We start from the raw sequence: 23457 nt of genomic DNA on the forward strand, positions 1-23457 counted from the left end.
TGGTTTTGTAGTTAAGTTTGATTCTTTTGCTTATATTACTTGGAAAGAGAGACGGTATTACAGGGTCTCTGCATGTTTCCTTATTCATGAATGATAAGCCATGGGCCCTGATGCAATTCAAAAGAATTTGACTCTGGTTGCTGTTCTAACTAGTGGATGAAAAGAAGCATAAACATTTTTAAAAAGCAGATTTTTTTAATTATCTGGTCACCAAAATGAACATTGGGATTGAATAGAGAGCCAAATCTCTTTGCAAATGATTGAACAGGACTGTTGTGTTTTTCAGCTGTCAAAACTACCTGACAAACACCATGGTTCAATAATAACCAAGCACACATAACAGTACCTTTACTTATTGTACATCCCTCAGGATGAGAGAAAACCAGAACATGAAGCAAGGAGCCAATAGTGATCAGGGGTATCTTCCTAAGTATGTTTGTGTTTGTGTTTTAACCTGCTTTCTGAATGAGACATTTTAAAAGGTAGCGATTCACCAGTATAAGCAAAATGAGGTTCTGATGTGCAGTTTTGCAAGTTGTATGCATGTGGTAAGTTTCTAACCTGTGTAACCTGCAGTGAAAATAATCTGCCATGCCCCTTAATTTTAACTTCCCCTCACTTATTTTAGTTTGAAAAAGACCATTTACTTTTTCATCATAAGACAAGTGGAAGTTCATTGATGCAACCAATACTGCAAATATTCCCAATCTGAACAGTGACTACTTGTTGAAAGCTTCCCTCAAGGTCAGCACAGCGGGGCTTTAGGAAACACAAACACATACACAGAAGATACCACGCTTTCGTACATTCAGTTTCCTAAATGACCACTATTGGAAATCCGGTAACGTTACCACGATTGAACTCCCATGTTTACTGGACAGACACAGCTAAGAGAAGCAGTATCCAAGCAGGTACATTTTTTACAGTTCATCCTTTGCTTGCCCCAGGACAAAGTTATGCAGTGTTTCGAGATCTCTGGCTCCAGTATGTTCACTCACTTTCTCCCCACCACGGAAAAGCATCAGTGTTGGGTACCCACGGACCTCAAAAGGAGAGAAAAAAGCATGTCAGGAAGCAACATCAGCCTTCTTATTCTAACTTCTATTTCCAGTGCATTTTCGTCAACCGAAAAATACCTGCTTGGCATTAGTATTTTAACAGTGTAATCCTATACATGTCTACTCAAAAGTGGTACAAGAGTGCAGTCTAAATGTTACATAGATGTAACTCAGCTTTGAACAGCACTACATTCTAGAGGGAGGGGAACGCACATTACCAGTGCTGCCACAATCACCTTGCTCCACATGGAGGAATCATTAATTTGTAACTCGCAGGAAAAGCGGTCCAGATCAGGATGTAGTTTAATTAGGAAAAGGTTTCCTGGCAAGTGTGGTAGGAATTAAATATATCCAAGTCTATGGCCAAGGTCCAAAGGATTATGTAGAGAGCTTTGTATGTGTGATGAGGCTTTGGAGCCACCTCCTCATTTTTTTTAAAGCAGTTCCCTGCACTATCCAAAAGGCCCCAGTAAATTTTAGAATTGCCTGTGACCACAAGTAGCTGTGGCTATAGTGCCCATACTTACAGAAAATCTGTTGCAGACATTGCGTTCAGTGGTGCAGTCTACTTTTGCTATCTTGACATCCATTGGTGCTGGAAAGTTCTTTTTTGAGAGGTTCTCCCAAGTGGGAGCCAGGTTTTTACAATGACCACACCTGAAATAAGATATCATTTTTAATATATAAAATAAATGTTTTTTTTAAAAAAAACCCACAATAGAATTGCTAGAGCATATCCCAACGTCTTTACTAACAATATTCACAACAAAACATCAAATAGAGGCACACAAATACAAAGCCCCATAGAAAATGAATGCTATAAAAAAATAGGAAAATCAGTCATACCGCACAGGAGATTTGGTCATTTTAGAACAGCCATACAATACAAAACAATGGACAGCATCTAATCTGACGTTGCGCTAATGTAAATTACGTTGCGCTAGCATAAGGAATACCTAAGGCAATGCCAATAGTGTTAACAGGCACGAGGGGTTTTCCAGGGAAAACTATCTTAGGCGTTGAGCTAAAGGTCCCTTACACTAATACAACAAATTTTATGATCGCGCTTGTGTCCGATTTGATACTGCTCTTTAACTGATGTCATGTCTACTTCAACCATTCTCTTCCAAAGCACTAAGTCTTTCAAATAATAAATATATTTTCTTATGAGTAGAAATTTATATCCTCCCACCAGGGCTCCACCAATGCACTCAGCAGCTCACCAATTGTGGGCATATCTTTTGATGAGATAAGTTCAGAGAAAAGTCAGGGAGTTCTCCTGCCCTCTTCTAGGCTTGGGAGAATAGGGGGGATCTCCTTAACTACATTCACACTGGCCCTTGGAAAGCAGTGAGCGGTTTTGCTACTTTCCAAGTGTTCCTGAAACACAACATAGTGTGGAGGTCCTTCTCCTCTATGTGGTAAGAGAAGACCCCCCTCCCCCATGTTTGGGGAGGGGCAGGATTAGTGAGCACAATTTTGGGCAAGCACCAAAGCCAGCCAAAATTTGTGGAGACCTTTGCATCTCCTCTTTTCTTGTTCCGATGTAACAGCAACTTCCTTTAACAACCAATTGTTTTCTTAATATCTGAATTAAGAAAACACCAGAAATATCTGAACTGACCAATATCAAATCCGGAAATAAAGCACCATTTAAGCGTAAGTATTTCTAAAGCCACCACCCTAAAGGCACTGTGTTGGAAGTCGGTTTGGCTAAAATTAATGGGACAAAAAACCCACAGGTGCTGTTCGTGCACCACTGACTCTAGTACAAGCCCAGACCAGACCGAAAATGCAGAAAAAGACAAAGCAAGCTTTTCACCAGAAACATGTTGTTTATACAATAGTAAGGCTGAAACTTAATAGACTTCATACATAGTTCCTTCCACCAGCTCAAACAAAAGTTAAAAAATGAGAGCGGGGGGAGGGGTGCTTTAAAAGTTTAGTTTTATTTCAAAATCACAAAAGCAAACACAGTTGGTTGCCCTTGCTTTCCCAGATTCAGGAATGAATGAATCATGATGATGAGGATGAGGATGAGGATGATATGCCTCCTTGCATCAACCAAAGTCCAATTTTTGTGAGGCTATGAAACGGTGTTTGCCAAACTGATTTTCTCATTTCATCCCTGTATCCCACAACTGAACATACAAGCAACCAGTATTTTGTTTTAAACAAAATTTAAACAGAGCAGACTGGACTTCCATGTGTCTGCCAATCTATATGCCATGTAATGTTCCAGTCCCCTTTGCGTAGGGCTAGACCTGGAATTATACCTTGAATCAGATTTACTTCCCATAGAAAATCCCCTTTGTATCACACTGTTATAGGCTACAATCCAGTGGAATTTAAGCACTTTGACATTCACTAAGTTTATCTGCAAGGAGTTAAGCATTATACTTAATTCTGGCTGGATCAGGTCCACAATTAACTACACTGGAATAAGCCTGTAAACCAGTAGGTGAACGAATATACTTCACAGTTGATTTAATAAAGTAGATGTCAGCAAACAGGTAGCTTCGAAGCTGAATTCGATTTGTACATGCTTAACTCTCCTCCATGAAATCAATGGGACTTAAAACATTCTTAATTCTGGATGGATTGCACAACTAATATTATATGCTCTTATGGGCCTGTTTTGCACATAACAAAAAACCATGATTCAAATTGCACTCTGGGTTGATATGTGTGAACCAGGTCATTCTGGGAGTTGTCATTTATGAGGTCACTATATATACACACAGGGTATATGTATACACTTGTATATGTGGAAGAGGGTATTGACCGTACATACTGAAAACCATTTAGATGAGATGGCCGTCTACTTGTCATTCAACTTAATGTTAATATTTATTTAAAACAAAGTAAAGGGCAAAAGCAGACCACAGCACACTAGTGGTTGCTTAGCCAAACATAAAACAGTTGACATGGAAGAGAAAAAGGTCAATTTGTATACAATGAACTATAATTGTGTACACAATTTAGGTAGCCAGGAATAGGATACCGCTATTTATGTAGTAAACATTACTCTAAACTGCAGCTTTTCATGGAAATAACTGTTGCCAAAGAGAGTGGATTGGTTGGGTGGCATTTAGAATATCTTTAACACAGCCTTCCTAGATATTTAGCATCCTTGTGGCATGCCCTTTTTAGAATGAAGTCAGGAGAGAATAGAAGTTATATTTGGCACGCAGCTCTCTTTTAAAGTTTACTAGACGGGTTTAATGAATTCCACGGGTACCTTATTTCCTTCACAAGTATCACTGTCACCTGGAAATACATGAGACGGGCCCAATTTTACCTAGTGCTATTCGACTGTGACCAGGTGGGAACTGGACTACGTGCTACCATAGTAGGCTTTACAGATGAAATCTATAGGGTCAAGTTGTGTGTCACATGCTAACAAACCTCCCCAAAAGTCCAGGATTCCTCCCCGTGCAGGAGCAGGGCAATAGTATAAACAAGCAGATGGAAAGTACCAGATAACCTGGAATGCAAGCACAGATGCTGTAGAGGAGCATGAAGGAGCCAGTACTGCACCCGATCAAGAACCAAAGTACTTCAATGGGTAAGTGACGATTCAATTTCACAACCATACTTAGTTATGAACTCATTGGGTGGCCCTGAGAAATTCTCTGGGACAGTTCACATAACTATGTTTATCAGCTGAGTACAGGTGAAGAAGCCATAACAGATCTAACACCACAAACAGAACTTTTGCATTGCAATGGCAATTTTGTAAGCCACTTTAAGCATGCTAGTGGAGAGATGAGATCTAAATCTAGCAACTAAAGTCCCTTAGGTCATTTTCAAAGGCCTTCCTCTGGTTGCCCCTGCTGAATGGAGGTAGGTAGCTACAAGTGTAAATGCTTTCTCAGTTGTGGCATCCACTTACGGAATGCCCTCTGCAAGGCGGTTCACCTAGCGCTCACACTGCTATCATTTTGGCACCAGGCAAAGACATGCCTCTTCTCCAAGGCATTCTAGACTTTATAGTTTAGATCTGAGATTTTTTTAAGCACCCATAGTGTGGTGGAATGGCTGCTTCTATGAATTTTAGATTGTATTTTTATCTCCCGTGCTGATCATTGTGATTGTTGGTTCTTATTGTGTACTATGTAGTATGGAAAAGTGTGGGTGCATGGAGGATAAGTTTTAAGCAAGCACAATTTGTGACATTGCACATCATGACTGATCACATCAATGAGGCATCAGCCTTAGCTTCCAATTTTTAGGCTTGGTGGAGTTTGGACCAATGTGAGAAAGCCTCATTTTATTGTCTTTTAAATGGACAGTTTTTTTTATGACTGAATATGCCTTTGCCTCCACACCAGCAAAGCTGTAAATATTTGACTGATCAAGTGACCAGCACACGAATTTCACTGGTCAATTGACCAGCGTACCAGCCTTATCAGGGTTGCTTCATGTTGTTGTTTTTCTTTACTTGGAACCAGTTCTCAAGTATAACTAACATACACACACACACACACACACACACACACACACACACAAAATGAAAGGCAACATCCATCCATGTTTTGAAGAAAAGTTGGAGCCTATGAGGTTGTGATACACTGAGGAATCTGAACCAAGGTACAACAAGTAATTGACAAAAGAGAACTCTCACAAGTTTAGCTGAGAGATTTATATCAGCCTTCTACAACCTGAAGTTGTAGTACTTACTATGAATCACTGTGTGGGACAATCCATTAATCATAATAAAACAAGGTACCAATTAACCACAAAAGATTAAAGCATTGGAAAAACTGAACAGCCCTACCTGTGTACTGCGGTTACGAGTAATTCATAACCAAATTAAGATAACTTCAGCTCATCTCAAGCATGATGTGGAGACAGGAAACAACTACTCCCCAATAAAACTAATTTTAAATTCTGGATAAATGCTACTTCAGAGGCTGAAGTGGGAAGGTTGGCAAAACAAGCAGTGCAACAAAAAAAGGAAATAAAAAGCGAAATATCTGCAATCCCAAATACTTTCTCTAAAAACTTACCATGGAGCATAGAACTTGATGAAAGTGATCCCTTTGGCAACTTCTTGATCAAAGTCTTTTTCAGAGAGGTCAACGACCTCGCCCTGTCAAAAGAAAGGGAGGTCAGAATCAAATTGCTTTACACAATGCCAAGACTATTAAAAAAATGATGCAAAACCCTTGCTGCTTTAAAGCCACTGCTGCTGTTTTATAAAAAGTGTGTGTGCACACGGGATGGAGAAGTGGCATATACATGCTAAAAGCTGTACATGGAGATCCACCCCACCCCGCCAATGGCACCCTTTTAATGCACGAGAAGGCGGTTTGCCCTCCACAGATTGTTCTTGCTGGATTAGGCCAATAGGTTCCACAGCAGCTCATCTACCAATATGTGAAAGAGCAATCAGATGAGAAAATGGACTGGATTCAAAGGCCTATGCAGCTATAGTCACAGGGGTGCCGATTAACTTTGTACAGCCACCTGGCCAGAAATGCCTTGAAAATCCAGCATATAAATACCACAGCCTAAATTAACAGCAAAATCAGCTATTTTGTTTCTCCTCATTCATGTTTCTTGTTCCTTTAGCACCTTCTGGGGTATTGTAATCCCTTCTTTCCTGTCCATTTCTTTCCTGTCTCCTTGCTGTGTCACTGATCACTCGTTACTATCTTTGCCCTGGCAACAAAGTGTGATGTCACAAGGATGGTGACTAAGTGAGAAAGAGGCAGGAGGAAATATCCAGTAGGAAGTGAACATCCTGTATTTAACTGAACAGGTGGGAACCATTTCTTTCAGTGTGATACTGAAGATTAGTACAAAAACATACACTGATTCACCTTTCCATTGAATAATAATAATAATAATAATAATAATAATAATAATAATAATAATAATATCATCATCCTTGTGAATTCTGACAAACTTCTGATCCAGGACTTTAGTCAGAATCCTGGTGGAGGGATTGCCTGGAAGCCACTGGAATATTTTTTTAGTGGGGAAAATGCTTTAATTCAATAACAACATGAGACCTACCTCATCCTCAGGAGCTATTTCTCCAGGCGGTGTCGGTGCTTCGGTGGGCGTTGCATCTTCTGGGGCGTCTTCAGAGTTTTTTAATTGGGAATCTATGTATTCTTTCAAAGAGTCCAAATCTCTCTTTCCTTTATATTGGTCAGCCTACCAACAAACCATGTGTGCTATTAGTTTAGCAAATCCCATTTAATGATGATTATGTTAAATAGCGATTGCACCATACCTATACCCAATTTATACCATCCTACTAACCCATCCACTTGGTTCACAGCTTCTCTTTTTTCTGCCATGGAAGAAATCCATGAAACCCCACTGAGCTATGTAGGAGGAAATCATACTGAAATCATAAGTGAAGTTTGGTATAGTTAGGCCTAACTAAACACTAAGCCAATCTAGGCACTTGCCGAGGGTGAAGCTTTCGAAGTGACACAACTTTGGCCGCAGCAGTATACTTGGGAGGGGGGGGATAACTTCTGCTGATGTTGCAGAGAGAGGAGGGAGAGCCATAAAATAAGGGAAGTGGCTCTGAACTGAAGTGCACGTTGTAGGGGCAGGATTATCCCCAGGGACGCTTCTCTGTGAGGCGGATCTTCAAAGACTAAGTACTACATTGACTGGAACAGGTTCTCCTCATCTGAAGAAAGCACCGTAACAGACTTTTGCCTTCTCTGTGAAAACAGGTGCAGAAGTAGACATTGAAGGTGTTTGTAAATCCAGCATATGTAAGTCAAGATCAGATTCCTTACAACAAGGGACCTTTTGTTCCACTAGGCAGTTTGCAGCTCATATGGCTTGTTGTTATAGAAAGACTCTGTTTCACCAACTAGACCATCAGGTTTTCATAGTGAGGTCTGGGATATGTCTGAAAGGTAATCTAGTCAAACCTCATCACATGAAGTATGAAAACGTTCTAATTTCACTACAGAGCTAATTTGTAACAACCTCACCTTTTCTCCACCTCTGAACCAAAGGAGGGTTGGATAACCACGCACTTGGTTTGCTGAGCAGACTTCATAATGTTGTGTGCAGTCCACCTAAAATTTAGCATAATTAAAATAATTCACAAGAAGTAAAAGACTATAGCATATTTCACAGAGTAACATATATAATAAACATATGTAATAAATAGTCACAGGTTTCAAATAGATACTAAAATATATAAGCCCCCGCCCCCATCACACAAAGGGCTCAACTGTTGAAGTAAATTAAAGTGCATCTTGATGACTTCTTATTAAAAAATGCATCTAAAATACATTAAGCCCCCAGGCTCACATCAAAAAATATGAAACAAAGGACAGAGGAATTGGGAAGAAGAGGGAAAACTCTGCACTTGCTGGGTGAGAATAACATGAAACAAAAAAGGTTATAGTAAAACCTTTACAATAATTGACCTAACAATGGGAAAAGAACCAAAGGAAACAAAATGGAACTTCACAATGATGGAAACAGAAAAGAAAATGAGTCATTTTAATAATTTCTAAAAAGGAGGACACGGAGCCCTGTCAAATATCCAGCAGAAAAGAGCTCCGTGCATAAGAGAGAGAAATCAGGGAGATGAGAAATAGCATATGGGAGTGGAGGTTTAGAAAGAAATTTAGTATTTGATGAACAGAAGAACCAAGGAGGAGAAAAGAGAGAATGCAATGGACAGAGATAAATGCAAGATTTTGAAGTGACTTAAAAGGAGCCTATTATGGGCAAGTTGAGGAAGCCACTGAAGAATAATGGGCAACCAAATAAAAATTAAATGAGGAAAGAGTTGAAAATGGAGATAATAGATTAAATTGAGAGACGGAAGGAGTGAAAAACAAAATATTAGAACAATCCGCATGGCATAAAGAGTGTATGAATAAGTTCTTTGGTAGAATCAATAGGTAAGAAAGGGCAAATTTTAAAAAATATTATAAAGAGAGAACTGACAGACCTCAGCAAGAGTAGGAATGTAAGCCAAACAAGAGAGAGAAGAATCAAAGACAATGCCCAAACTCTTAACTTGCTGAGATGACTGAAGAATGAAGTTGCTGACTGAAAGAGAAAAAGAAGATGAAAGAGAAGATTTAAGGGGAAATACAATAAATTCTGTCTTTTGCATATTGAGCTTTTGAGATAATGAATGATCCAACATGAAGCGGACACAGCTGTAAGGCAGTTGGAAATGCTACACAGATCCATGTTCAGAGGCAGTATAGCTCTGAATACCAGATGCAGTGGACACAGAACAGGGGAGGTTCTTTACTTTCATACCCAGGGTTAGGCTTCCCTGTTGGAAACAGGATGCGAGACTATTCGATGCTCAGTATGACCCAGTAAGCTTTTATGATGCTTTTTGTAAGAAGGGGCATGGGGAGAAAAAAAGAAGAAGAACAATATGGTTAGAAAGCATTATGTAACAATGATAATGCAGGCCAAGAGGGGACAGAGGAAGTTGTATCCAATGTTAATCCTGCTAAGAGTAGAACCACTGAAATGAATGGGACTAACACAGAATACAACCCAGGATTACCAAAAGTGAACATGTAAAGAATCAAAAGAAAAGAGCTAAGTAAGAATTGACCCCCTGAGAAGAAACTGAGGGGAAAGTCCCATTAATAGAACCTTCCAAAGAACAATTCACAATGGGAGTGAAACCAATAATTCCAAAAAAAAAAAAAAAAATCCAAAGAATGAAGAGAACTAAAGACCAGAGAGTGGTCAACTCTGTCAAATGCTAAGGAAAGATTAAGGAGAGTAAGAACAGAAAAGAGCTCATATATGGCATGAAGATTATTAGCGTTTTTATGTCATAGAATCCTAGAATAGTAGAGTTGAAAGGGGCCTATATGGCCATCGAGTCCAACCCCCTGCTCAATGCAGGAATCCACCTTAAAGCTTATTGAACAGCCCTACCTCTAATTGTGGTTACAAGTAATTCATAACCAAATTAAGATAACCAGCACATCTCAAGCATGATATGGAGACCGGGAACAACTACTCCCTGATAAAACTAACTTTTAATTCTGGATACATGCTACTTTAGAGGCTGAAGTGGGGAGGTTGGCGAAACAAACAGTGCAAGAAAAACGGAAATAAAAAGCGAAATATCAAACTAGCCTGGAAAGGAATTGGAAGAAACAAAATTGAGGCACTGGAAATAATCATGTTGCCCAATTTTGGATAATGAAACAAGGAAGAGAAATAGGGAGAGAGTTGGAAAGAAAGTGAAGATCCAAAGACGGTTGTTATTGTTCTTTCCTCTCTTACCCCCATTTTCAGCCTCCTCCTTTCTTCTGATCATGCACATTCTTGTTTTAAACTTGCTTGTACTGTACAAGCAGAGGAAAGAACAGATGAAGCACTCATCACTACTAAAACAAGGGAAAGGGAACTGGATCAAGAGGGAGAAGAAGAAGAAGAAGAGGAGGAGGAGGAGGAGGAAGAAGAGGATGACAACAACAGCAGCAACATCAGGAACTATAGGAAAAAGAACGGAGAAAGATTCAACAACTTGGAGGGAGACAGAGCAGGAATAATGCAACCAGAACAGTGTGATGAAGAATGACAGAAATGATGCTGATAAAATACTGGGGGAACTATTACAAGAAATTGATGAAGGAACAGCAAAGGAGGATAAGGAGGAGAATAATAGCCCATAGATGCTAAGGACAAGAAGAGGAAGATTGAATAAGTAAAAGTAGTAAGACTGCTTAGACGAAAATAAAGCAAAAAAGGAGAAAAGGACAAGAGAATAAAGAGTAACAGAAGAGTAACAAAAACTCAGGACAGGATTAACAGGAAGACGGTAAAATCAAACCAATCTGAAAATAAAAGTAGTCCTGAAAAGGCATATGAACTTTAGAACTATAGTGGGGGGATGTTGAACCTCAGAACCTGAGGTCCTCATCTGGCTCTTCAGGGCACCCAAATGGCCCCACCCCCTTTTCCCCAACCACCAATCATTTGGCTTTTGTGCAGTTTTTTCCTCCATTCTAAAAGGTTGAAATGACTCTCCTAATGCTTTGTTACCAGAAGTGAGAGCTTTAAGCTAAAATATGGTGGTATTTTGGCCACCAGAACGCGTCCCCCAAGAGCTTCTCCAAAACTGAATTCAGCCCTCCAGCTGAAAGAGGTTCAACGCCCCTGGACTAGAGAAAGAATGAGAAGGAGAAGAAGGAATCTGGAACAGGCAAGAACGTAAGAACAACTGACCCATCCCACCCTTCAAGATGAGAGGAGTGAGAAAAGGTTAGTAAGCCATAAAAAAGAGCCTTAGAAGCAAGAAGTGTATTCACTGGAGAACTTGTAGGATCTATGAAAGCATGAAAGGAAAATTCTCAGAGAAATAGATCTAATAGTATGTCTGATTTGTTAACTGGGGAAATCAGAAAACCAAGCAAGGCAAAGAAGCCAAATTAGGGTGACAAGAATAATGTGCAGGAGGGCAGGAACTGAGAGCAACACTACCAGCTAACCAGAGAAAAACAGAAATAAGAAACTAATGCATTATAGAAAAGCAACAAAGCAAACTCAAGCCATTGAATGGCAGTAGTGCAAACGCTACACACAATGGGCTGGATCCAGATTAAACTAATCATGTTTTAGTCCCACTGAAATCAACAAGGAACATTAATCATGACTAATCCCACTGATTGTAACTGACTTTGAGTGGATCAATTTCAGTGTTTTTGAAGCAAAATGACACTGAGTCTGTTGATTTCAACAAGCAGAGTTTGAAGGCTGGAAATTTCAACAGAATCACTGTATATTCAAATAAGTTAAGGGGTTTTAGAACTCCATCTTAAAACACAATTTAGGGGGCATACATTTCTAAGAAGTAGTAGGGCTTTTGCAAGTTAGCTATCAGAACCTGACTTGGATATGTGGAGACTCTATATGGTGAACAGTTTTGTCATAAATTTCTCTTCCTATTTCAGAATTAATGGCGGGTTCCATAAAGTCAGAGTGGTTTTCCAATCCGCTTGCAAACTTCCTTCCCTTTTTTTTTGTATCCCCTACCCAAGTGGAAGGAATTTCTACATTTGCAAGTTGATTGCACACTGTCCAGTGGTTTACTGAGCTGCAAATGATGTCTTGCTGAGAAGCGATTTAATTCCACTTACACAGCAGAGTAACCTTACTGCAGTGGATGTAGTAAGTCAGTGAATGGGGGTGCAGCACCACAAAATGATGTCCTATGTGGTATTTCGCCTAGACTTTAGGAAATAGAAAATAGGGATAAACTACATTACATACAGAAATGATACTGGGGGTGGGTGGGTTGTTTCAGAAGGGACCATTTTGAACTGAAATGCTACAGGGGACAAGGGAATTCTTAATGTCTTCCCTGCCAGCTATTTTTCCCCTGTGGGAATCACAGCATGAATGTACCTATAATCACATGGTGACAACACGACATTGACCAAAAAATGACCAATACAGTTCTCAGCCCAAAACTGTTTCCCATTAAAAACAAAACAACCAAAAAAATATAATAATGTAAACATAGATTTAATTTTAATTTAATTTAAAAAAGCCAAACTATGTGGGGTTTCTTCCTTATGCACATTCAAGTGCAACGCGTAGTTTGTCCCCCAAAAGACACTGAACACCCCTGACTCAAGAACTTTTTCTGCCTGAACTTTTACAGCGCACCCAGTTGAGTACGACAGACTGGGAGAGCAATCTTTTCCACTAAAAAGCCAATATGACTACACTCCTGTTTTTATAGTTAGTTGAAGTTGTTCCAACACCCACACACATCTGCCTGAAGATGGAAAGAAGGGCTCCATCATCATAAAAGTAAGCTGCAGAGACCTGCCTTTTTCTTCTTTAAAATAACAAGGCCCTGGTATGGCTGTCTTCCTATTAACTAATGCATGCACTTGCCCACAAAGAGCTAGAACTCCTCCTGTGTTAAGCAGTTTGCAACGGCCATCTTTCAAGATGCCCAGCAACACACGGGTACAAGCACATGAAGTGATAAACATTTTGCGGGCAAGTTTTATCAAACACACAAGGCACCAGCAAATGCAAAAATCACGGTAAGTGGCTGGCTTGTCAGAAAGAATCTAACATAAGAATTAACAAAGTGAACTTGGGCTTATAGCGCAAACAGTATTCTCCTCTGCAAGGGCTACTACTGAAGGAATTCATTTTCAATTTAAGAAGACATGCTGGCTACCTTGGCAATCAAGCCTACCTTGCCAATCTTGACAGTCTCTGAATTTTCATGGAGTAGAGCCAGCTGTTCCCACGTTGGTGCCAATGCCTTGCAGTGGCCACACCAAGGGGCAAAGAATTTGATAAAGTGATTGCCTTTAAAAGAAAAGAAAAAGTGTATAGGTAAATAAACAGGGCTCAGTTCACTCTGTGGTGATCAAGTATTTGTCTTCATGTAGATCTTAACTCCCCTCCAACCCTCTTCCCTAAGTCTGCAACATGAAGATCGTAACAGAAACCTTATATCTTAGAGAGTTGTTATAACAATAATTCAGAATATATGTGAAGTCATTTGAACATCATAAGCACTCTATAAAAATGTCAAGTATTATTAGCATGTGGCAAATGTCGTACGTAAATGCACTGAAACATTTTGAAGAGTAAACTAATGACCATTTGCAAGCAGCACACAGTTTAGAATGGGGGTGGGGGTATATCATGGCTCTCAGTGGGTGGGTGGGTGGGGAGAATGAGGAAAAGGGGTGGCAGAAAGGAAGAGAAGAGAGGAAGGCAGAGGAAAGGGGGCGGCAGAGAGAAAAAGGGTGCGTCACCAGCTTTGGATTCTCGACCTGAACATATTTGGCTCTGGCACTGCCCACTGATGGCATGTGATCCCCAATAGATTGCCTCTGAGGAAATGTAGCCCTTGGCAGAAAAAAAACCCCATTCCCTGCCTACCTAATTTCAAAAGTTAAGTTTCTTCAGCATCTATGGGAGCATTATATAAAGCATGTTCCCCTCCCCACTTCAACAACTAACTCCTCAAAACACTGTATGGCTACAAAATAATTATCCCTTTAAAAATCGTACGTAGAGCACTTTGTTTCTAAAGTGCTTTAGAATCTTTATTATATGTTCCCCACAAACCTGTGAGGTACGGCACTCTTACCAGAAATGGGGCCCGGGACAGTGTGACTTAATTTGCCAAGATCACATAATGAGTCTATGGCACAGATCTGGGCCCAACTTTCTTATTGCTTGGGCCCTGTTGACTAGGAGTCCACAAACTTTGTCTACCCATAGGAGCCAAGCAAAATTCCTTGAGTCCAGGACTCTGCCCTTCTCCTTCAGTGCAATACTATGCATGTCCACTTATAAATTACAGTGTTCAATGGGATTTACTGCCAGGTAAGTGTAATCTTATACATGCTTTCTTGGGAGTAAGCCCCACTGAATTTGGTGGGACGTCTGAATAGATATGGCTAAAATTGGGATCTTGGTCCCTGATCTCATGCTGTACGTCTATATAAGGTCGGGGACAATCACCTGCTTTACTTCCCGAGCTGGAGGAGAACAGGGGTTCATTCTTGCTGCTCCTCAGCTCAGGGGCTTGGAGCACCGCTACTACTGTCCGCCCAAATGGGTTCTAGCTTTTGCCTCCAGCAGGGAAGTCTGGAGGCCTTTTGAGCAATGAATGGTAAAGGTGCATTTCAGAACACTTCTGCGACTCATTGCCCAAACAGCTGGGAACTGGAGACATGAGCAAGATCTTCGCTTCCGTGGCACTGAGCTTCAGAAGCCCTTGAAGCTCAAGACACTTGAGAGGGATGTATCTGCCTCCTCCTACTTCCACATTGGGGAGAAGGGTGGAGCTCTTGTCACTCCTGCCAGAGAGTGATGGTAAGAGGGTCAAGTTGGACTGTGGGAGGCCGATGCCAACTCCCTGTGTGGTGCAGATGTTGTTCATTAAGTGACACTGTATTGTTCTGTATCACTGCTACATAAAATGAAAAACTACCAAAAATAAAGAGCATTATAAAAAACAAATCTGCAAAATCTACTATCGAGTTACCTTCCGCGATATGCAGCTTAAAATTAGCTGCTGAGAGCTCATACAGGCCCTGCTTTGGTTCAGGCGCTTTTGCAGGCTCCAATTCAGATTCTTGCTCCTACCATACAAAGAAAATTACATTAAGAAATTACATAACCAACATTGTTCTATATCTCAATGAGACATGGCTGCTTTCATAATTAAATGCAAAATATAAATTACAGTTACATACATAACTATATAAGTGATGTCATCAATGCATATTTTTAGCTAAAAGTCTATTTCTGATTAAGTTAGGTTATTGTATACACCTTCATAGCAGAATGTATATTAGCTAAATAAATCTAATTTTGTCAATTGTAAAATTATTTTTCCCAAAGAGTAACAAACCAGAGGCAGCCATCTGTTAGGTATGCTTTAAGGTGGATTCCTGCATTGAGCAGGGGGTTGGACTCGATGGCCTTATAGGCCCCTTCCAACTCTACTATTCTATGATCTTTCAAGAAAAATTAAGCGACGCTGGCAATAGAAGCAGCAGATCTGGGAGTGGATTCCTGAGGCTACACATCAAGCCTGTTCACACAAAACAACCTAGAGTGTGGGTTGAGTATGGGTTGTACCTAAATTGTGGGTCGTTGCTGAATCGTGTTGTCTTATCCACAAACAGCCAACGAAGAGAACCCATGCTTTGTTGTTGGGTTGTGAATTCTGGGTTGTTTGTGATTAATAAACCATGGTTTATCAGCATGGCTTGAGTCACCCGACAAACAACCCACAATTCAATGACAAACCACAATTCAGTGAGAACCCACATTCAAGGTTGTCATGTTGTGCGAACCCAGTTAAAACAAGTTTTCATTTTGTTCAATAGAGAAATAAAGGCTCAAAAACCACTGTTTGCACTCAGCTATAATTTTCCTTTAGTGTAAATGGCATTTGTTTTTTAAGGCCGTAACTGGTGCCTGTCCATCCTAAAAATAAATCCACCCTATTGTTTGGGTCAAACTGTTTGGAAAATTTGTAGATGGTCCTTAAAGAAATTCACAAGCCCCACCCTTTGATTTCCTCAAATGTTAGCCCAATTATGCCCCTGTCGGTAGCCTTCACAAAAGGTAAGGGGCCCCAGCCCCCTATAGGCCTTCCAGTAGTTCAAGTACTACTACATTGTATTGGCACGTATGTCTCTTCTGAATAAGGACTTACAGTAGATTCCTCCTTTAGTGTCTCCAACATCCAGTTCTCCAGTGACTGGAAGTCTCTAGGTCCCTGGTATTTTGCAGCTTCTCGGCCTGGTCTAAGTAGTTTTAGGCTGCAAATGCAAGAAGACAATAAGGCAAATATTTTCGAAGTCATACAAGCTTGAAACGTTCTGAAAACTATCATACTTATCGCATTATGTCAGATCTCAAAAAACATTTCTCACAATGGTTTCTTAATCCTAATTTTTAGAGTTCCATTGTTTTCAATAGCACAGCATTAAGCTTTCCAAGTTCAGACCTCTGGCATTGTTTTGTAAACTTTCAAAGGATCTTTAAAGTGAAGATAGACATAAACTAATTGTGGCAGAGGCAGCTGGAATACACATTCACTGCCCTGACAACATACAGTATACATTCTTCTGTGCTGAAGCATGCCGTTGAATAAACCAGTTCTTTTAGCTTCTAGCATATTGGGAAAAACCTGACCAGCTCTTGTGATGTCACTAACATACTTTGCCCCCTAAATCTCTGGAGCAGTTTTGCAACTGCTTTTAAAGTGCTTGTGATTTGTCTTGATAATGTCAAAGGTGAATGTATGCAAACATAAACACTACTTTCAAACATTAAAAAAGGGGACAGCATGTCTGAAACATGAAAGGAGGAGTAAGTCAGAGCTGATTAAGGATTTGACTTGCAAGATGTGTTTTGAAAGCAAATTACAACACTCTTGTTTCACAGGTGAAGAATCTGCTATGACTATTGTTAGGAACGTTATATCTGTATTGACCCTTATAAAGAATACAGAAATGCTATATTTCATATTAACAATTACAGAAATCTCAATGAATAAGTTAAAAGTGCAATCTTATACATGTCTAGTCAGAAGTAACTCAGTGTGGCTTGCTCTCAGATAAATGGCCAGGGAATTGCAGCTTAAGAAACAGAGTCCAGAGTCTAACTGTTTTCTGTCTGTACATGCCTCAGAGAGAAGCTATCTCTGCAGGATCATCTAAAAGGCTGTGCCTGCCAAGAAGCTTAGTTGGATTGTTGGGATTATATGTTGAACTCCCACGGTTTCATTAACCACTTTGTTCCTGATTTAGCAACAACGCACACACCTTGAAATGCTCAACAATTATTCGACCGGATCAGGTGTGGTCCGTTTACTCCAGTCTAATAAAGCAATTCAACTACCTCCTGCTAGCGATAAAACTGTTACATCAGCCTGGTGCATTGTACAGCTGTTCTTAGGCAGGTATAAGCAAACATATGGGTGGGTTTATTACACCTTTCACTATAATCCAGGGATTATAGAGAAAATATCATGCACATCTTATATTGGAAAACTGCCTTGCTTTACTTGTGAAATGTGAATAAAGCTATATATAATACTAAGAGTTTTTTTAAAAAAAGATTTCTATACCATCTCCTAGCTACATGAGCTGTTGTTAGCAGAAAGATTTATTCATAACAGGGAAAGAAATGAATACAACATACAAACCAGTTTAAAGACACAATATATGCATGCACTTGGCAAAGAAGCACACCTATTGGAATTAGCATTTAACCCGAATGCTGCACAAGACACACTGAAAAGTAGCTGCCCTCTTCAATTTGGCAGGAGTCTATGGAAAAGGCAGAGTAATAAATCGACAAAATATTCCTTTACACGTACGTTGGGTATCCTCTGACACCGAATTCAGAACACAGTGGAGTATCTGCAGTGCAGTCCACTTTCACAACATAGAGCTGTGGATTTTCCATGTTGTTGTACTTGTCTGCAAGATCATTCCAAGTTGGCTGCAGACGCTGACAGTGCCCACACCTGGGAAAATAATAATAATAATAATAATAATAATAATAATAATTGTTTACCATGATTCTGAAGCCACCAACTTCTATTATAGCAAGTATTAAAATTGAAGAGCTCTGCATACATTTTATTTATATTCTCCCTCCCATTCCCAGCACATCTAAACCTATGAACAGGGCCTTTGCACTATTTAATTTTCAAACTCTTGTTCTGTAGAAAACCTGAGGCTCTTGGGAAACTCATGATGAGTTCCTGAACGATAAGAACCATAACGGCAGACAAAACTCTCTGGAAGATTGCTTTTCAGGAGCTTCTAGATGGAGGGGTCATTAACAATAAGAAAGCATTGTCCAGCTGTTCCTTCTTTACTGCCTTAATGGATTTTCTGTGTTCAGAAAAAAAGATGGAAGAATTGATGGAAAAACACAGGTAAGTTACAAGTGGGAGACGGTGGCTGCAAAATTCCCTGAATGAGGCAGAGCAATGGTGCAATAAAAAAAATTAAGGGCACAATCCTATCTTCATAGTCCTAATGAAGGGTGGCTGCAGCACAGAAAGGCAATCCTTACCTCTGTGCTCTGGCTGCCTTGCATTTTTGCTAGTCTGGCAGTTCTGCCCATCTAGCCATGGCGGTTTTGGGGGGGGGGGAGGAGGAGGCTGGGACGAGTACAGGAAGCTGGCCAAAGCAGCTTCTGCAGTCTCCTCCCCTCCCTGTCCCTTGACCACCCCCTTCCCCCCCCCCCCCCCCCCGGTCTCCACATTCAGGTTTCTGAGCATGGAGAAGTAGCCAACCTTGGAGCAAGTAAACCAGCTAATCCATTGGCCCCTGCAGCCGCTGTCTAGTGGCCATAGGATTGCTCCCTAACCAGATAAAGCCTCTTTTGGCTGGAGATAAAATGCCTTGCAAACTTACTTCTGCTGTTAAAGATACAAATCTAAAGCGAGAAAAAAATGGCAATCCTACTATGAAAATACCTTATGTACAATTTAGAAAACAGATGCAGTATGACCTCTGTTCGGCAGAAATATCTATGCTCACAACAGAAACCATTTAAAAGCCTTGACGATCTGATAACAATATTAAGCCCAGGCACATCTCCTACTCTCAAGGGAAAGCCACTGCTTCTTATATATGGACATCTTGCACTAATATAAACCTTTTGTTCTTCGTGGTTTTGCAAAGCTTTTGCAAAGCTATGGGGGCATCTGTTTCATCAAGGTAGAAGTAAATTGAGCAATGTCATGGGCAGGTAAAGGTAGGAGGGGGAAGACAGTGAAACATGCTTCCTTTTTTGGTGCCACATCTCTGTATGGTGAAATCAACCCCGCCCCCAGCTCATATATCTCACAGCCGAAAAGATGTGCAAATTCTGTCTTTATAAGTGTAACCTGTATATATGAAGCCGACCACAGAATATGGTTACTTGCACTGTAGGAAGCAGAGCTAAGAAACACTCTGGAATATCCTTATAAGAAGTTACTGAATATGATGCTCTTTTGGGGAAAGGAACACAGACAGAGGGAGCCTGTGCTGATATTTTATTTTAAAAGGTTTCCCATTTGTTTTTCCTTCTATACATTAATACTTGAAGTGGGGACATATAGGAGATCATACCAGATACCATTTTAACTAAAAGCAAATACAACTTGCATACAATAGTCATGAATAAGTCACAAGGTCACGGTTAGTTACTAAAAATTGACCCCAGCAAACCCAAGTGTTGAGTCACAGGGTAAAACCCAACGTAAGTCCTACTTAGAGTAAACCCATTAAAATGAATGGGATTTAAGTTAGCCATGACTAATTTAAATCCAGTCCCATTCATCTCAGTGGGCCTACTCTAAGTAAGATTTATGTTGGATTTTACCCATAGCTCCTAATGTGCAGCAACTTCCCTTTAAAAATAAAGCTTAAAAATCTGCTGCCCAAAATCAGTTTAGGGCTGACTGCACACTTGTCAATTATTCTTAAGTCAATTATTCTTATTCTTATGCCAGAAGCTTCCTGCTTTGCAAAGAGCTCTGCACAGATCAACCCCTCCTAAATTATGATACCAACTCAGTCCGTAGTTTATCTGTGTATATATACTTCATCTTTGGAAGGAACTCCTTCTATTTACTTTTTTCCTTGCCCTGAGGCTGAGTCCAAGGCAAAGATGTGAACTCTTAATTAGCTGTTTGCATTTACTGCAAAAGCTGCAGCTGCCTTAAGAGTAAATAGCCTGGAAACTGCTTCTGTATGGAGTTTATTTGAGGACTATGCAATACTGTTTATAGCAGCCTTCCCCAACACAGTTCCCTCCAGATGTTTTGTACTACAACTCCCAGAATTCCAGACCATTGGCCATGCTGGCTAGGGCTGAAAGGAGTTGAAGTCAGAACATCTGGAGGGCACCAGGTTTCGAAAGACTGGGTTATGAGTTTTTAGTGACTTGGTTTGCACATAATGCTAGTCCATGGTTTATTTAACTCATGGTTAACCCATGGTTTGTTGTTGTCTGGCAAACAAACCACCATTTGTTTTTTCAATTCCTGCGATGGTTCCCTCCTCCTTCAGCTCCCCCCTCCATCATTAATTCCTTTGTGGTGTTGTAGTACAAGCATGTAGAATGGCTGGGATTTTAATCACTCTTGTTCTGGGGGAAAAGCCAGTGTGGTGTAGCTGCTAAAGTGTTGGACTGGGAGTCAGGGTTCTAGTCCCCACTTGGCCATGAAAACCCACTGAGTGACTTTGGGCCAGTCACAGACTCTCAGCCCAACCTACCTCACAGGGTTGTTGTTGTGAGAATAAAACAGAGGACGAAGGGGATTATGTACACTACCTTGGGTTCCTTGGAGGAAAAAATGTGAGATATAAATGTAATAAATAAAATAAAAAGTTGTTTTTTGCTTTATCTTTGGTCTGTTCGGATCTGTGAAAGGGATCCAGTAATGAAATGGTTCACTGCAACAAGTCCCCAATATTTTCCCCTTTGTGAAGGATAAGAACATAAGGGCCCTGTTGGATCAGATCAAAGGCTTGTCTAGTCCAGCGTTATGTTCCCAGAGCAGCCAAACAGAAGCCCATGGGAGGTCTAAAAGCAGGATATGACTGCAACAGCTCAAGTTCCCCAGGAACTGTCATACAGAAGCATACTGCCTCTGATAATGGAGGTAATATATCGTGATCGTGACCAGTAGTAGCCAGTGATAGTTTTATCCTCCCAGAATTTGTCTAATCCCCTTTTAAAACCATCTTTAAAAAGTATTTTTATATATCTTTTTTGAGATGTGGTAATCAGCATGGTACACCGGATTCCAAGTGTGGTTGCATCATGAAAGTATTATGATATTGACAATTCTATTTTTGATTCCTTTCCAAATCATCCCCAACATGTAATTTGCCTTTTTCACAGCAGCTGCACATTGTGTTATAGTTTCCCACCACAACCCCAAGATCCCATTCCTGATTAGTAACAGCAAGCTCAGATCAGCATATGTGAAGTTAGGGTTGTTGTTGTTTTTTGCCCCCCTGTCCATCTCTTTACACTTGCTTACACTGAACTGAATTTGCCAGTTTAATCCCCCTTCCCCCATCCAGACTGATGTTGCCACTTTTCTAATCGCACAAGTAACCTCTGCAGTCTGGTGTATCTCTGCTTCACCACTTAGACTTGTATCAGGGTGGGCAATTTGTGGTCCTCCAGATGTTTTGGTCTACAACTCCCATTATCTCTCACCATTGGCTATGTTGGTTAGGGCTGATGGGAGTTGTAGTCCAAAATATCTAGATAGCCACAAGTTGCTCACCCGTTTTATGTGATTAGTTGTGTATGCAGTTAGTTAGCTATCTATTACTGAACTTAGGTACTGAACTTTATACTGTTTGTTTTATACATTGAATTGTTTTAGTTTTTGTGAACCGCTCAGGGAGCTTCGGCTATTGGTATAAAAATGCAATTAATAATAATAATAATAATAATAATGGTGGTTCACCTTCTTTGATAACTTCTGTATTGGCTACCATTGTGTATTCATGTTCTTTAACATGAGAACTGATGAGGTACTCAAGGCATTACTGCCATGAATCAGTCCTAAGTAACTGCTCCTACGAATGGTTTGCTTACTTATTATGAATATAAAGTTATTATATTTATGCCTACCCCTATCCTATGGGCTAAGGGCAGCTTATGGCAATTTCATCAAAACCTCTGTCCCTATTTGTGCAAGTAGGGTAAGGTCTGAAATGGGGATACGATGGAGATTGCAGCAACTATTTCTGTGAGTAGAAAAATCACAAGGTGAAGTTCTTTTCAAGCTGCAAAAGTAGCTATTGCAATCTTCCTGTCCCCTCACCTCAAACGCTAATTTACACAGAGGGGACGCGGCATTTTGAAAGATGCTCCGTTTTTCAGGTCAGCACCTGGTCTCAACCACACACACAGAAATAACCTCGAGAAGTTCACTGATGCTGTTTTCGGGATAGCAACAACTTTAGCTCATCAGTTTCTGACAGGAAGCTGCTGCGAGGCCGAGGTCACTCCAACTCTCAGCACATCCCCAACCGGTTCGCCTGCAACCGCTGAAAGGCGCAATCCGATGCATGTTTAGACAATAAAAAGTCCTACAACTTCCAGCATCCCTCCAGCCAGCTATGCTGGCTGACGCATGCTGACAATTGTAGAACTTTTCCCGTCTAAACATGCAGAGGATTGCACCCTAAATTCTTTTAGGAGGGGGCAGTATGTGTGCACGGCCTCGGGTGTATGGTTTGGGGGAGGTAATGAACGGAGGGGGAAAATATGTAACGAAGCTTTCCCCCCCCCCGCCCCTGAATTCGCCTTGGGCCCCTTTCCAGCCACCCTCACCGGGTCTCCCTCTGGCTGCCGCGTCAGCGGGAGAAGCAGACGAGACCACGATGCACCCCTTGTCCCTTTCCAGGCCGCCGCCGCCGCTCACCACGGGGCGAAGAACATGACGAAGTGCGGTGCGCTCTGGGCGCCATGGCGCAGCATCTCGGCGTTGTAGAGGTGCCGCGAATGCGGGTCCGTCTCCTCGCCTGCCGCCTCCTCCTCCTCCTCCGTCTCCTCGGCCCGCGCGGGAGGCCCGCGTAGGACCAGGCAGCCAAGCAGCAGAGCCAGGCAGGCGGCGTGGGAGGAGGCCCCGGGACGGAGAGCGGCAACCATGGCGGCGGTGCAAAGGAAAAGAGAGAGAGAGCGAAGCCGGCCCGGACCACGTCGCCTCTCTCGCTGCTGCCCGGACGGCGTCTCCACCAGCCTCCGCCCCCAGCCCGCCTCGGAGAGTCAAAGGGCGACGGGGAGGGGCTGGCTGGAAGGAAAAGGCCGGCGACGCTAAGGCGCGTCTTTTCTTGCTTTCTTCCCTCAGGCTGGAGAGAAGCTAGGGCTGAGGAAGCTGCCC

At 41.2% G+C, this 23457-nt stretch overlaps 1 protein-coding gene across 1 annotated transcript; it reads right to left on the bottom strand.

The window, feature by feature from the left end:
* Positions 1-842: 842 nt before the first annotated feature.
* On the bottom strand, positions 843-23191 carry TXNDC5 (thioredoxin domain containing 5). Its single transcript, XM_063130355.1, has 10 exons — positions 22999-23191; positions 17923-18072; positions 16252-16357; positions 15070-15166; positions 13258-13373; positions 8030-8116; positions 7083-7226; positions 6071-6153; positions 1586-1715; positions 843-1043 (listed from the first exon to the last, which is right to left on the bottom strand). The coding sequence occupies exons 1-10, from the start codon at positions 23052-23054 to the stop codon at positions 921-923; spliced, it is 1092 nt and encodes a 363-aa protein (XP_062986425.1). The 5' UTR covers positions 23055-23191; the 3' UTR covers positions 843-920.
* Between the last annotated feature and the right edge of the window lie 266 nt (positions 23192-23457).

This window comes from Elgaria multicarinata, chromosome 7 (genome assembly GCF_023053635.1).
Source record: "Elgaria multicarinata webbii isolate HBS135686 ecotype San Diego chromosome 7, rElgMul1.1.pri, whole genome shotgun sequence".
NCBI classification, from domain to species: domain Eukaryota; kingdom Metazoa; phylum Chordata; class Lepidosauria; order Squamata; family Anguidae; genus Elgaria; species Elgaria multicarinata.

What these genes read in the sequence shown, in the direction of transcription:
- TXNDC5 (XM_063130355.1), bottom strand. Translation starts at nt 23,054, where the DNA reads ATGCTGCGCCATGGCGCCCAGAGCGCACCGCACTTCGTCATGTTCTTC. An exon ending in CACTAAAGGAGGAATCTACT is followed by an intron (nt 15,167 to 16,251) that starts GTAAGTCCTTAT and finishes TTTGTATGGTAG; the next exon opens with GAGCAAGAATCTGAATTGGA. An exon ending in TAAGCTGCATATCGCGGAAG is followed by an intron (nt 13,374 to 15,069) that starts GTAACTCGATAG and finishes TTTCTTTTAAAG; the next exon opens with GCAATCACTTTATCAAATTC.